The 14,027-nt window shown below is 41.6% G+C and overlaps 1 protein-coding gene across 4 annotated transcripts in view; it reads right to left on the bottom strand.

Moving 5' to 3' along the window:
• OTUD7A (OTU deubiquitinase 7A) overlaps nt 1-14,027 on the bottom strand; it is a 98,984-nt gene that overhangs the window by 1,888 nt on the left and 83,069 nt on the right. For all 4 annotated transcript variants that reach the window (XM_041469219.1, XM_041469220.1, XM_041469216.1 and 1 more), the window contains 5 exons: nt 13,241-13,353; nt 7,713-7,840; nt 6,016-6,165; nt 1,737-1,851; nt 1,407-1,491 (listed from right to left, as the gene is read on the bottom strand). In XM_041469219.1, coding sequence (XP_041325153.1) covers nt 1,407-1,491; nt 1,737-1,851; nt 6,016-6,165; nt 7,713-7,840; nt 13,241-13,353 — 591 coding nt within the window. The remainder of the gene's footprint in view (nt 1-1,406; nt 1,492-1,736; nt 1,852-6,015; nt 6,166-7,712; nt 7,841-13,240; nt 13,354-14,027) is intronic.

The raw sequence follows: 14,027 nt of genomic DNA on the forward strand, positions 1-14,027 counted from the left end.
TCAGCCCATGGGAAAGGAGCTGGGGAGGATGTGATGGAGGGGGAATGAGCTGCTGCTGAAAGCTGTGAGGGGCATACAGCACACAAAGCTGTGTGCAGCAGTATTTCAAAATTGATTATGTTAAAAATCCACCTTATTTAAATTGACTTTTTATTTATTTAGGTCTCTGGTGCATGAAAACTAAAGGTTCAATGCACCACAGCTAAACATCTCATCTGAAATATCAGACATTAAACTCAAGCAAGGAATACAATCATGTGTATTTATGTTTATTGGAAAGGCAATGCAGATAAAATTGGTCATAAGTCTGAGATCCACTTTATATTTTAGGTAACATGATAAAACATCTTCCTTGAAAATGCAATAACATGGATCCTAGGGTAGTTTAAAACAGGACTCTTCATGTACTGCTGCATAACAGCCTTGCTTCAAGCTAAAATCCACTAGAGATAAATCTGAAACATTCAACTGACTACAAGGACATGGGGAGGGGTAAGCTCTGTACATCTATATACTTCTGGTACAGAAATACCTGCCTACCATTGTCCCTGGGGACTTGTAGGTCCTCTCTCCCAGGAAGCCCTGAGCACCCCAACACTCCGTTGGGAGCAGAGGTGTTATTCCCATGGAGCAGAGGGGAAAGTGCTGCAGTGACCTGACCATGCTCATGAAGCAAATGTGAGCATTTGGGAGGTAACCCAGGTTCCACAAGGGCTCACCACTTACAACTGCAGGACCATTTTGACTCTACTTTTTCAGATGTGGTAGCTACTACTATAGAAACATGGATTTTTCCCCTCTTGCAGCTTGTTAAAATACTTTCTCCTTTTGTGTTCTGTTTCGCTGTTCAAGCCCCATCTGTTTAGGCTATCTAAATCACCTTCATCCTCTCCTAGCAACCTTTTGCTTCCAGCCCAACCCCTCCACCCATACAATGCAATTTGCAGAGAAATTTCAGTACCAGCTGGGCAGGGTTCTAAAACAGCTCTCTGGAAGAGGCAAGCTCCAGTTCAGTGCCAGTCTGTGGCCTTTTGTCAGCCACTCTAAACTGGGAGCTGTCCACAAGTGCAAATGCACTCTCAGAAAGAAATTGGTGACCTAACGGTGGCATCAGGAGAGCAAGACAAAGTTCTCAGAAAACAATGGTGAGAAAAGGTTTCTTTAAATTACGCAAACGACTGAAATTTATACCAGAAAAAATAAGCTAGAAGACACATTTCAGCAAAAAATATACAAGCAACAGTGTTATTAAAACAAATAACCAGAAAAATCTGTAAGCCTGATTGGCGTCAGTGAGCCATGAGTGACTGTCCCTGCAGCCAGGACACTGAGGTGTTTGCAGGCAGCCTGTCCTACTGTGCCTTGTATCTCCCATGCTGTGGGACCAAGGGGAAAGTTTGCCTTACCCGTGTCTCAGAGGGGATGCGGATCCAGGTTACATTCATGTAGCTGTGCAGAAGATTAAGCTTTGCCTCAAGAGACAGAATCAAACTAAAGATAAAAAAGAAGGGAACAAGCAGTCAAAAAGCTTGAAAGAAAAAGCAATACTTCATAACAGAGGGAGATGTAAGAGCAGCCTGATAGTGACTGTCAGCTGAAGAACCCCCCCATGTCTTCTGCCATGTAAGCAGAGCACATGAACCAAGCCCTCACTGTTTGCAGTTCTCCCAGTACTGCAACCAGGTACAGCTCAAGGCATTTTACTGCTTAACACCAAAGTTACAGAAAGGTCTTACTTGGCCAGTCTGGTGTTATCATTGTCATCTTTTCCCCACTCCCAGTCTTTCCCAGGATCGACCGCAAAGTGCAAAGGCAGTAACTTGTGTTCAGAGTCAGTCAGGGGGATCACCGCTGAAGCAGAGAAGAAACAAGGATTGGGGTGGGGGAAAAAAAAATGACAAAAAGAAGAAAAGACTCAGCTGTGAAAAGCAGAATCACTGCTTCAAGAAGATCAGAATTTGTGCTGCAGAACTGCCTCATCCAGAGCACCACAAATGATTTATATTGGGCTCCATTTGCCTGTTTTCATGTTTGTGCAATAAAAGAGGGAGAGGTTAATACACTGATTGCTCCTGGAGTGAATGATAGTCACCTGTGGAGGAGGGGAGACCTCTGGAGAGAGCACATGGCCATTTGTACTGTAGAATCAACATTTCCTGGAGACAGAGCCATTAGAATAGCAGAAGGCAATAAAATGTTGCAATATTCCTGCCTATCTCTCAGAATCAGATTCACATGTTTGTTAATTATTTTGTCTTTTTAGTTTAGTACCTTTGTACTGTCAAAGAAATAAAAATATATTGATATCAACATTAAGAAAGAAAGCAAGAGGAAGCTACAGTGATTTTAGATTCACACTGTATTAACATAATTGAAGAGCAGAGATCAACATGTATATGGGTGAAGAGGTCAGTTTGAGGCCACTGAGTGAGTGCAGTGCAAAGGCCATTATTGTTCTTACAGCCCAGCACTGCCCAGCAGTTTTGCTCTTCTGCTCTTTCCCCTCTCTGCTCAGGCTCTGCCCTAATGGCTCTGCCTCTTCTTTATACTCAGCATGCAGGGACCACACTCAGATGTCACAGAGTGTCTATCATTCATCACCAGCAAGAGACTAAGACATAAAGCAATGTCGGTTTTAATTAAAGCCACTGATTCGTTTCCATTTGATTAAATTCGCATTCCATTTAAACAAGTAAAAGCTGTTGAGGGCCTGGGTAGGATCCTCAGCATGGTGTTCCTCTCACAGCTAATCAAGGCATTTACCTTTGCGCACTAGAGCTCTTCAGGATTTGCCCTGAGTATTCATTCCAGACAATCCAAGGGCAAAGAAACCTGGAGAAGCCACCCAAACATCGTGGCGCTCAGTTACTGACACCTGACTTCCCTGGTGGTTCTGTGCTGTTTGTAACCCCTCCTGCGGTGCAGCAAACGCGCGCTGTCGGCGGACGCGCAGCACTGCGGTCACACGCCGCTCCCGGGCCCCGGGGCCGCTGCCGGAGCTGCCCAGCGAGGCCCAAATCCCGCGGGGCGCCGCCCCCTGCCGGCCGCGCCGGGAAGCGCCGCGCTCTGCCCCGCAAAGCCGGCCCGGGCAGCGCCGCTCCCGAAGGCACGGACACAGCGGGACTGGAGCTCCCCGGGAAAACTCCGGGGCACACGCGGGGCGCCCACGTCTGCAGTTCAGAATGCACTGCACTGCGGCGTCCTGGGGAAGCGGAACAGCACAAACGTACAGCTGGTGTGACAGATGAATGCACTTCTAACACTTCCTGGTGTAATATGAGGGCTTAGCCTAATGCATTCAGTGAAACTATTGCAACCAAGAGGCTGGAATAACTGAGAAAACAATTAACTGAACGTGTTTCACAAGGAAAATGCATATTCTGCCAATTAACTGAGTTACCAGCAGGCACTGGCTGGACTGACATCTGACCTCAACCATTTAAAGGAAGAAAGCAACTTAGGAAAGAGTAAAGTTTTAAGTTTACAACACAGCAGTTCCCTTCTGGTAGTGCCTGGTTTTACGGGTACAGTCTGGTAAAAAACTGTGAACGTAATCCTAGGACAGGTGGTGATGGAAAGCTTGGAGCAAAGAACCACCAGAGAGTTGAAGCAGTCTCTTTTTGGGATAGAAACTTCAAAGAGTAAATGTGACTTTCTTCTCTGTGGGCAGCTTGAAACTAACTAAATTTCACATAGTTAAATAAATATTTTGGTTTATAAACAAATTTTAAAATAATCCTTTTTAAACCTTGCTATTTCTACTGATACTGAAAATACCTATTAAAAATGCTTAGAGATACTCCATTTTATTAAAATACAAAGTTAAGTACAAAACAAAGCTTAGAGCTGATTGTCTGTAGCATGTCACTGTTGTCTTAACTCCTGTGCACATTCTGAGTGTCAGAAATGTGTTCACTGAGTTGAGTGCTTGACTGTATCCCCATTCTAAGGTATAGTCTGAGGCTGGTGTGAAGCATTGCTGTTTTCATGGTAAACAAACCTGCTAAAGTGAGGGACTTTGCAAATTCTGTCTTCACTGCAAGAGATTTTCTCTCTCAGGGAATTTTGTTGGATAGTTGGGGTTTAATGTAACATTTCCCCAAGTTCCTGATAGAAAAGTATTTTTTTGTCACAGCTGCAAGCAGAGTCCATCCCATTCATTTCTAAAGCAAACCCCATAGACTGCATCACCTCCCTGACACCCAGCAGGGTCTGTAGCTGTGGTTGGTGTTGGCCCCACGTGGCTGTGGCTCTCTAGCTGGAACTTCACTTCTCCAAGCACAGCCTACCAGCCCTAATTCCAGCAGATGGGATAAGTGACAAGCAACAGCCGCTGGCTGGTCCACGGCAGTGTGACACACACAGTGAGGACTCTGCTCCCATTCCCTAGCTGGGTGTGCTGCTGCCTTCTGTGCTGTGAAGGAAGTCACAGCACTTCCCAGCTCTCATCCTCATGCCTCAAGTGCCACTATTCATCTAAAAAGAACAACACTTTAACTCTTTCTGAACATGACAGCACAATAAAATGCTGACACAGAAACTGACATGGTGCTGTTCCAGACCACTGCCACACCTCTCACAGTGTTACTCGGACTGAGCATGGCAGCATGGAAAGCTCCAGTGCCAAGGGAGCCATCTCAGGGACAGTTGAGACCTAGTCTGTGTTTTCCATAAACAAAGTCACCAAAGATCTGCATCAGTACAGCTTGCATTAATATAAAAGTATTTACCCGATTTTAATCAGACACTGGATTTCAAAGAGGGCCCCTGGCAACCATCAGAATGCCAGGGGCTGTGTGCTGTGCGTAATAAGAAATGTCAAAATGTGTCTTAAATCCTCTTCAGACAAGGGATTATTAGCATGTTTTCTCTTTATACCTATTTACAGTAGTGTTTTAAATGTTCTGATACAGGACTCTATGCCAAAGCAGAACTTCAGGCATTCACATCAGTATTTATTTGACCACACATACTTCTCAAATGCAGACATAACTGTCTCCTCCACTACAGAGCTCAGCAGCTGCTTATGTGTGTGTATGTACCTGCAGTAGTTCAGACACCTTCAGATGCTGCTCCTGACATTGGGTTAGAGCATAAATACTACAAGTAATGAATGGCCTGGCTCTCCAGGATGCTGTTTTTAAGAAGGTGCAGCTCTAAGCTGCATTCTGATAGCTCAAAATCTGCCCACGTGCTGAGGCCCCTGTGCCATTGCTGCTGACACTTGACAACTGTGGCTCTCTCTCCCCTGCCATGTGCCAAAGCTGCCAGAGCTGCTCTGCTGACAAGGTGCAAACCCCAGGCACTCCTGGAGCATCCCTGTGCCCATTTCCCTCCTATCACATGGAGGACAAGGGCAATGCTGTGGTTGCTGCTGGACTGCTGTAGTCTCCAACAGCAAGTGGCTTGGCAGCTACAGCTACAGCATTCCCTTCATTCCAAAATAAATGCCAAATGCTCTCTGCTGCTCTACACAACTGAAACCTGTGCATTCAAGGCCCTGAAGTAAGAGAGGTACAAGCAGGTCACACAAAACAAACACCACTTTGATTCACCAACTCTTGTAATTAACCTGGATGAACTTGTACATGAAAGTCAGTATTTCATGTTTCTGATGCTGTCCTGGATATCTGGTACAGGGTTCTCTCCAGGCACCTTTCCTGTGGGAGTACAGGTATAGGAAGATCCTACAGAAAAGCAGTTACCAACCTCAAGAAGGACATTTAATGTTATTGTAACATTACTGCTCTTTTAAGACCTGGGGTACTGAAGGCAGAGAGATGTGCCTGAGATAAATGAGGCTCCTGTCTGTTGATATTATTCCAATTGTTAGAAAGGAAGAAACGGACTGTGCCATTGTCTTGTGATTAAGCCACTCAGATTCCTAAACATGCAGCAATAAAATTTAGTGAGTATTGCTTCCTTTCTGACAGATAAATACATCTACAGGTAAAAGAAAATACTGTGTGCACTGTATTCAATATATATACCAGTGTTGCTGTGTTTAAAGCATACCTTGTTCTCTCTGTTGGTCTTTTTGTTCCATGGAGACAAGAGCAGAGAAATGGGCCTGGTCATAGGCCAGCACAAGAGGTGAGCAATGGCATCTGTTTGGCAGAACTTCAAGTGGCAAATAAATTCCTCCAAATGGTATCGGTGCAAATGCTGCAGAGAAAAAGGAGATTTTTACAACTATATGAAAGAACAGACAAGAGCTGTTTAAACAATTGTGCTGCAATATTATCAGAGCTCCAGGAGAGCAGCTTAAAGTGGGGTAATCAGTGCAGAAAACAGTCACAACAACAGGTAAAATTTCATTATAAAATGTCAGGAAATACACAAAGAAGAAATATACATAAGGAAGATCTTCCACTCTTACATAATTTTCTTGCTCTAATTGTTTATTGGTAAAGATATTATGGTCTTGTAACAAAATCTTGATGATCTCATGCATGTAGGCAGAGTTGTACCTTCCTGTAATGCTTCTAGGCATAATCATTTTCTAATAACCATCAGTAAATACACTGTCAGGCCTTTCAGTAACACGCTCTGCTTGTGCCTTCCATTAACAGTTTTCCATAAGAAACATTACAAACAGGTTTACAGTCCACACATTTTATATATCTGAATGTACATACACATGTATATATGATAAAGTTAAGGAAAGACTAAAAAAAATCCTACAAGTAGAATTTGAATGGGATGCTCCATCTGGAGGGGCTAAATTTTCCTTTGAAAGATTCTTGTTTATACATATAATTATGGGAAACAGCAAGTTTGGGCAGGAAAACTCACTGTTTTTGCTTCCAACCAATTATTTTTCCTTTTGCTGTAAAAATATGAGACTTTATTGCTGAAATATTTGCAATATGAGTTCCCCTCATGAACTCCTCATTCTGGCTGTGACCAATCACTGCACTGTCTTTCAAGCGTGTTTCTCAAAAACTTACAGAATAATCTACAACCGTTACTTCTAGTTCATAATTTGCAATGGAAACTGAAATTATGCAGTATTTTCCTGTGGAAGTAAATTTCTGTAAACTCCATCCCTCCTTAACATCCTCTTTTAATCAGCCAAACATCCCCCTTTAATTAAGTAACACCCTATCATGAATTAGAATTCTGTTAGTTCCTGTTAGAAAGTGAGCTGAATTTAATGCTCTGAGTCCTGCTCTGACAGGGTCGAGCTGGCTCCACATAAGGACCTAACATTTCTGTGCTCACACAGGCAAACTGAATAAAACATTCTGGACTTGAATGAGAGGCTGCAAAGGAGTCACTAAAAACAAAAATCTGAGATACACACATTTAAAATTCAATTTTTCAAAGTCGGATTAGATTGATTTCTGCTGAGTTTTAAGGGGCACCTAAATAACACGGCAAAATTAGACCTTTATTCACTTAGACCAGTCAGAAATGTATTGTGTTCTGTAATTTGGTGGTTATTTAAGTAAATAGGGAATATCTAGGATAAAGAGGTTTTCAGCAAGCATTATATAATTATCCTGTATTTTTTTACTTTTATCTAATAGAAATGGATTGAGTATCATTCTGTGTTTTCTGGGTTTTTTTTCCTTTCAGAAAAAGGCAGCAGCTCTGCCATGAACACATACATATAACAGCTGGTATATTACAGCTGGGTCTTTTGCTGGTATCAGTTTACAATGGATTCAGTTTACAGAGGCGCATGGATCTCTAATTAAAGCTCTTACCTTCTCCCCCTGAGTCTCGTAACATCGTGTCTGCTACTACAACAATCGGTCTTCTCAAGATATGGGCTAAGACAAAAACATGGAATTCTTCCAAGCTTTCATAAACTGGATCTTCTGCATTGTCCACCCTGGAAGACACAGCATTGAGACTTTATGAGCCAGCTTGAACCAACCACGAGACTTTGGTGGATCAGCACACCCCAGCAGCTGTTTCTTCTTCACTGTCCCTTATATCCCCACTCCTCTGAAACCCATATTTCAATCACTGAAGTAGGTAAAAAGAAATGGAAAGGAAAATGCACTTTTGTAAATAAAATAATAGCAGCATTTAAAAAAAAAAAAAGTTTTCCAACTAGTATCACTAGTATCAGCCCCACAATCTTCCAGGAGATGGAAATGCCCAGCACCTTTAGAAGCCAACCTAGAACGTCAATTTTCTACTAAAGAGGTCATTCTTTTATCTGGACTGCAAGAATAAATCTGGTAGCCCCCACTTCTCTAGCTGACCATTTCCAAGCAGTTCTATGACTGCATAAACAATTTAATGAATTTTTTGTTTCAGTTATTCCCTTTCCGTTTTCCCAGTTTAACGTCATTAATGTCAGTACCACATTTCAAAGCTTTGCCTCTGCTTGGAAAACAAAAACAAACTAGATGGAAGAAGACTGAAAAAATGGGAGGGCTGTGGGAAGCAGACAAAAATGAAGATGATAATTCACTGCTGAGTGCCACTTAAGACTATAATACACCCAGAGCCCAGCTTTTGTGAGCCCTGACAAATGAAGGTGGGCAAGGTGACACAGGAACACTCTTAAACGGAGGCAGCTCCTGTCCTCTTCCTGCCAGCTGTGCAGGGAACCTCCAAAACTGACTGCTGTTAATTTTCTGTGTATGTGAAGAACAGTAACAGAGCAGAAGTGCCTGGACACTGCTCCAGAGTGTGTGGGACAAACACAGCAACCTCTCAGAGGTCTCACAGCATCCAGCCCTTCCCTGGAACATCACTTTAAAATCCTTCATCCCAGCCTAGGAGCACAGCAGGGTGGAAATGATCCTGGGGCAGGACATTCACTGGTCAAGCAGTGACACCTCTCCTTCCCTGCATCCCTCCTCCTGCTACCCACACTCATCAGGAAATTTTTCCTGAAGTTCAAACCAAATTCCCCATTTTGCAATTTCTTCCCCCGTTCCTTACTGAACTCTTCTCCACAGCTGGCTGAAACAGCTTTTCAGCATTTGCAGTCCATTCTGTCATCTGAGAGTAATCTCTCAGCCAAAAGCAACTCAGGGGAATCAGGTTATTGGCAAGACAATATGACAGAAAGATTTCCAGCTATCTTCTCACATTAGTATTTCCAGCCTATCAGTCCTAATTTTTTCCTTCAAATCCTCTAATTATTCCTCATCTCCTAGTTAATGAGGTTTCTAGAAGTGAAAGGCATATTCCAGATACAGCTGTTATCAGAGAGATCTCTATCCCTTTGATCAGCTGATGCCATGCCTGACTGCACAAACTCCAAAATTCCACTGGGCTTTTTTCCTCTTCAGTATCACATCCCCATGTTGCTTGATTCACTATCTCTGATCATATTCACACATTTCAAACTCTTCTCTGCTATTACACATTCCACTGCTCACTGCCACAGGATCAGAGTGGCTGAGGTCATAAGGGAGCTCTAGGGAACCCCTTATTCAGCCCCTGCTCCATCAGGGCCACCCAAAGCCCTGGATTGTGTCCAGACAGCCTTTGGGTCCCTCCAAGGAGAGAGAGTTCACAGCCTCTCTGGGAAACCTCTTCAATGCTCAATTTTCTACCATCACTGCCACTTGTTCACATGGCCTGTTTCATATTATTTCAGTGCCACTTGCTGAGGATTCAGTATGAATTTTCCTAAAGATTAATGAGAATGATAAATCATCATTAACAAGTATCCATAGCAACCTGCCACATCCTTTGATACAATGATCATTCCACTTTTTTTCAGAGATCTTTTATGTATGCTGGCTACATGACCATGAAAATTGTGGACAGAATAATTTTGTCAATAAAACATAGAACCAAAGAAAATTTAAGAAACTGAAATTCCTCTGTTCACGTAAAGCTAACTTTAAATAATGAAATCCACTTATATAAGAGTATGTAAATCTGCATTGCAGAATCCTGCTCAACCAGAGCACTCTGACTAAATAAATTATCTTTATTCTAAGAGCAAATTGCTAATAAAAAGAAAAACAAATAAAAATCTCAGTCTGACCTACAGGACCACTGGTATGTCCAGTCCAAACACAGCAGACATGGTCTCAGCACCCCAAAGAGATGCCCTCTCTTATGGGAAATCCAATTTGTACTGCAGTCAGGAGTGAAAGCAAACCTCTTTCAAAAAGCTGGAAGGGAAAAGTCACCTACCTTGCTGTTCTACCTGGCTGGCTGCTGCTCTTTCACCTGTAAATTCTGAGCAATTCTGTTCTCATGTCCTTGGATTTCCTTCTAACAGCTCCCTATAGTAACATTGCTTTTTTCCCCCACACACAGCTCCAGATTTTCAGTCCAACAAACTCTAACAGCTCTTCTGAGTTTAGGACTCATTTTCGGATTCACACAGAGCAAGAGACCAATGCCCTCAGACAGCTGGGACACACTGAAATAACATGACAGGGATAAAGTTCTTCAACCTGGTGATTTGCCAGAAGCAGATCAGAATGATAGGTGAGTTCAGGGCTCAGTTTGCCTCCATTCCATTTCTGACACTTTTCCTGCTTAACAATCCCCAAATGAAAACCAGCAGAAACCACAGCTGCAGCTGTAGGTGTAGGAACCTCTCCTTTGATTTCCTTACAGTGTTTGTCAGCAACGGGCTTCAATTCAAACACAGGAAATTGCACAGTAGTGGAACATTCTCTTTCATTCTTCAGGGAAAAAAAGGTATATTGAATTGACTAAAGGAAAGGAAACACAGAATGTGAATGCTTTGGGTTCCATATTTGAATCACCACAGCAATTTGGCTGTGCTTGGCTTCAGTACTTTATGTGAACTGAAAATAGGCCAGATAAAAAGAGGTACTAGCCTTTAGAAACTACAGCTAATAATCAATAAATGTTATAATGAACCATTTCTATCTGCACCCTACAATTGCTGCACATACTGAACAGTTTAAAAGAAATAGCACTCTTGTAACAGACACCAGATCAAACAAAAATCATTTTAGGGCAATATCTTGTTAAGTGGTCTAAACTACCTTCTGTATAAGGTGAGGGTCTTGCATGGCTGCAGGAGTTGTGTATGAAGAGCTGTTTGTTGAAGCACTCTGAATACCAAGCCAAGTCCAAAACCTCAGAGGACACTTGTAGTTGAGAGGTACTTCCTGTTTAAATGTTCTGGGTTTCTGCCTCGAACTCAATTCCAGTGATCTACAGGAAGATTACGGCAGTATTCCCTCCCCTTCTTCCCCATTTTAAGACCCTTGAACTTATTAATAAGATAATGCCAACAGCACAGACACAGCTGGGAGGTGACAATAAGTACAAATACCATCCACTTCCAGGGTCTGTATGAGCTCAAACCACAACAGCACCTGGGTTTTCAACAGTGAATAACAACAGCGATATTCACTCTCACATGAGAACAGACTCTGACTGACAATTGCTCAGTGAAGGAAGGGGATGAAATTTTCTTTTGAGCAGGATGGCAATAGTTAGGTTCTTAACAAAAAAACAGGGTACCAGACATTTTCCTTTTTTTCATTGCAGTTCCTTCAATTCAGTGCCCCTGCTTTTGCTTGTAAATGGAGATAAATGAAGCAATTATGTTAATCTACAATTCATTTTTTACATTTACAGGAAGATGTGCAAATCTGTTTCAAAACAAGAATCTGCTTGCTCTGCTTTACAGGCTGGAAACAAGAACTTAAGAACCAGGTTTTTCTGTGTTTCCTTTTTCCCTTTTTCCAATTTCCCAGCCTCAGAATAAGAGTGTCTCAAAGGAGAACTCTTTGGAAATTTAGCAACAATTGCTGATCTCCTTTGCACGTAGCTCACTGAAAAATAACGGAAAGAAAGTTGCAGGTGAATGAGGCAGCACAATTCCAGCCTTACGTTTGTCACTGAATTCTTTTGAAGCAGATACAACTTCTGATGCTTTAGCTAATTCTGACACCAAAGGAAAACGTCTCATCTACAGTTCAAAGACTGATGTGCAAGCTTGCTTAATATAGCAACTAACTAGAGGACATAATACACCCCATCTTAAAAATACTATTTTGATATTCCTTTTCCTTGTCAAGGGCCCTACTTTGAACATGGGCTCATTAAACTGAAAAAATAATTCATTCTGCCACATTCATTCTGTCTTTGGAATGAATGTAAAGAGAAGTATACATTCAAATCTTTAATAGGATAAGTATTTCTTGCCTGATCTGTTTCACTATTTCAAATGAAACATTAACTGTTGGCTATTTTTATTTACTTTATTTTGATTGAAAAAAGATAAATGCAAACCATGAAGAGAAGGTTATTTATGTGCTACCTATACTCCCCGTGTACGTACCTGGGAACTGAAGGTTGACTGCCTGGCAAACATAACATTTGAGGGCATCTCTGACTAAAAGGCACTGAAAATATGTGGTACATGGAACATACAGAATGAAACAGAACAAGTCAGAGAAAATTTGGGCTGAATGACCAGATTTAATAGAAATATGAACTGAACTGCATTAGAAAACTGAAATGTATCAACAGGAAAATATCTACAAACATAAGAAACAAACTAGAGATTAAGATGGAAATACTTTTTTTTTCACTTCAGAATAGAAGAAAATGAGACACACTGTGGCTGATAATTTTCAAAGCAAAGTTCTCCTGAATTCCTAGAATTACCTATCCTTAAAATCACAAGGTTAAAGGGAAAATAAAATATTCTTTCAGAGCCCAAAGAATATTTTCTACAAACTTTGTTACTCACATTGTGCTGTATGCTTTATTTTGTCAATTTATTTATCACCACACATTATTTTCTCCAAGGGAAACAATAGGTAGAGAAAATTATGCACTGAGCAAATACTAAATATTTTTAGTGATAAACACTAGACACAAAAACTAAAGCTTCTGCATTCTGAAGGCTGGTCAATAATCCTGTCCTTTGGGGATAACTGCACTGAAAGCAAGGGATGGTTTATAACAGTGGCTATTTAAAGCAGATTCTATATGTGGGTCAGGGGTATTTAAATGTTGTAGATGCTGTTTCATCCCAAGTCTTTTCACAAATATATTCCTGAAAAAAAGCTAAATGATACTGCCAACATGCTTGTTCCACAAGAAAAACAATTAGGATTGATTACATGCAGACTCTTTTGGAAAAAAAGTAACCTCAAGTTATTTAAAGATCCCAAATAATGGGATATTTATATAAATCTGCTGTGTCAAAACAGTACAACAGCTGCAAAGGCAGTTCGGTGGTGCTATGAACACCTTCACCCAGTTGTGCTGTTTTCCTACTGAGAGCAAGCCTGGGGTTGTCACAGTGTGAACTTACCCCCCACCAGTGCCCCCGTTCTTGCTGAAGTGCGTGCGCGGCTCGCTCGACGCCAGCTTGAGCAGCTCGTTCCACTCGCGCTCCCACTCCTCCTCCGTGTATACCAAACCTGACTATGGGGCACAAGGAAATGCTGTCACCACTCTGCTGACTCACAGCACAAGCAGAGCTCTGTACCAGCGTTTACAACTCACCTGAGCTTCACACATGACTCAGTTCAGTATCGTGGACCATTAATAGTTCAACATTTCTACTCAGGTGAAAGAATATTAATTTATCTAAAAGATCTAAAATACCAATTGTAGAGTTAGCACATTGACTTGTTTGCCTTCAGGATTACTCCTGAAACTGGCTTTTCTAGCCACTGCTTAGGCACAGACATCTTCAGGAAATAGTTACATGCTGAAGGTACAGCTTTTAATCAAAAATCATATCAAATTTACAGATGATTTTTAGTTACAACACTTCCACTCAATATCTGGCCACAGCTCTAAAAATTCTATTTCAAGATTCTAGGAAATCTTTCCTAAATGGGGTTCTCTCTCTTTTGTGAATTTCACCCACTCACTTAAATGCTTTTGATAGCTAAATTATACATTTATTTTTCTACATGTTCCAAATGCACCTTAGACCTTTTAGGCACAAAACTCTGCATAGTTATACCCACAAAGCTACAAACACATTTGCATTCTGGTATGAAAATTTCAAATACAAGTATCTCTTTCCCCAAACAAAATGACAGCTCAAGGAATTTGATAGCGATTAAAACTTTCACAGCAAACTTCAG

The sequence above is a fragment of the Pyrgilauda ruficollis genome, unplaced genomic scaffold, assembly GCF_017590135.1.
Source record: "Pyrgilauda ruficollis isolate IOZ18807 unplaced genomic scaffold, ASM1759013v1 scaffold23, whole genome shotgun sequence".
In the NCBI taxonomy this organism is placed as follows: domain Eukaryota; kingdom Metazoa; phylum Chordata; class Aves; order Passeriformes; family Passeridae; genus Pyrgilauda; species Pyrgilauda ruficollis.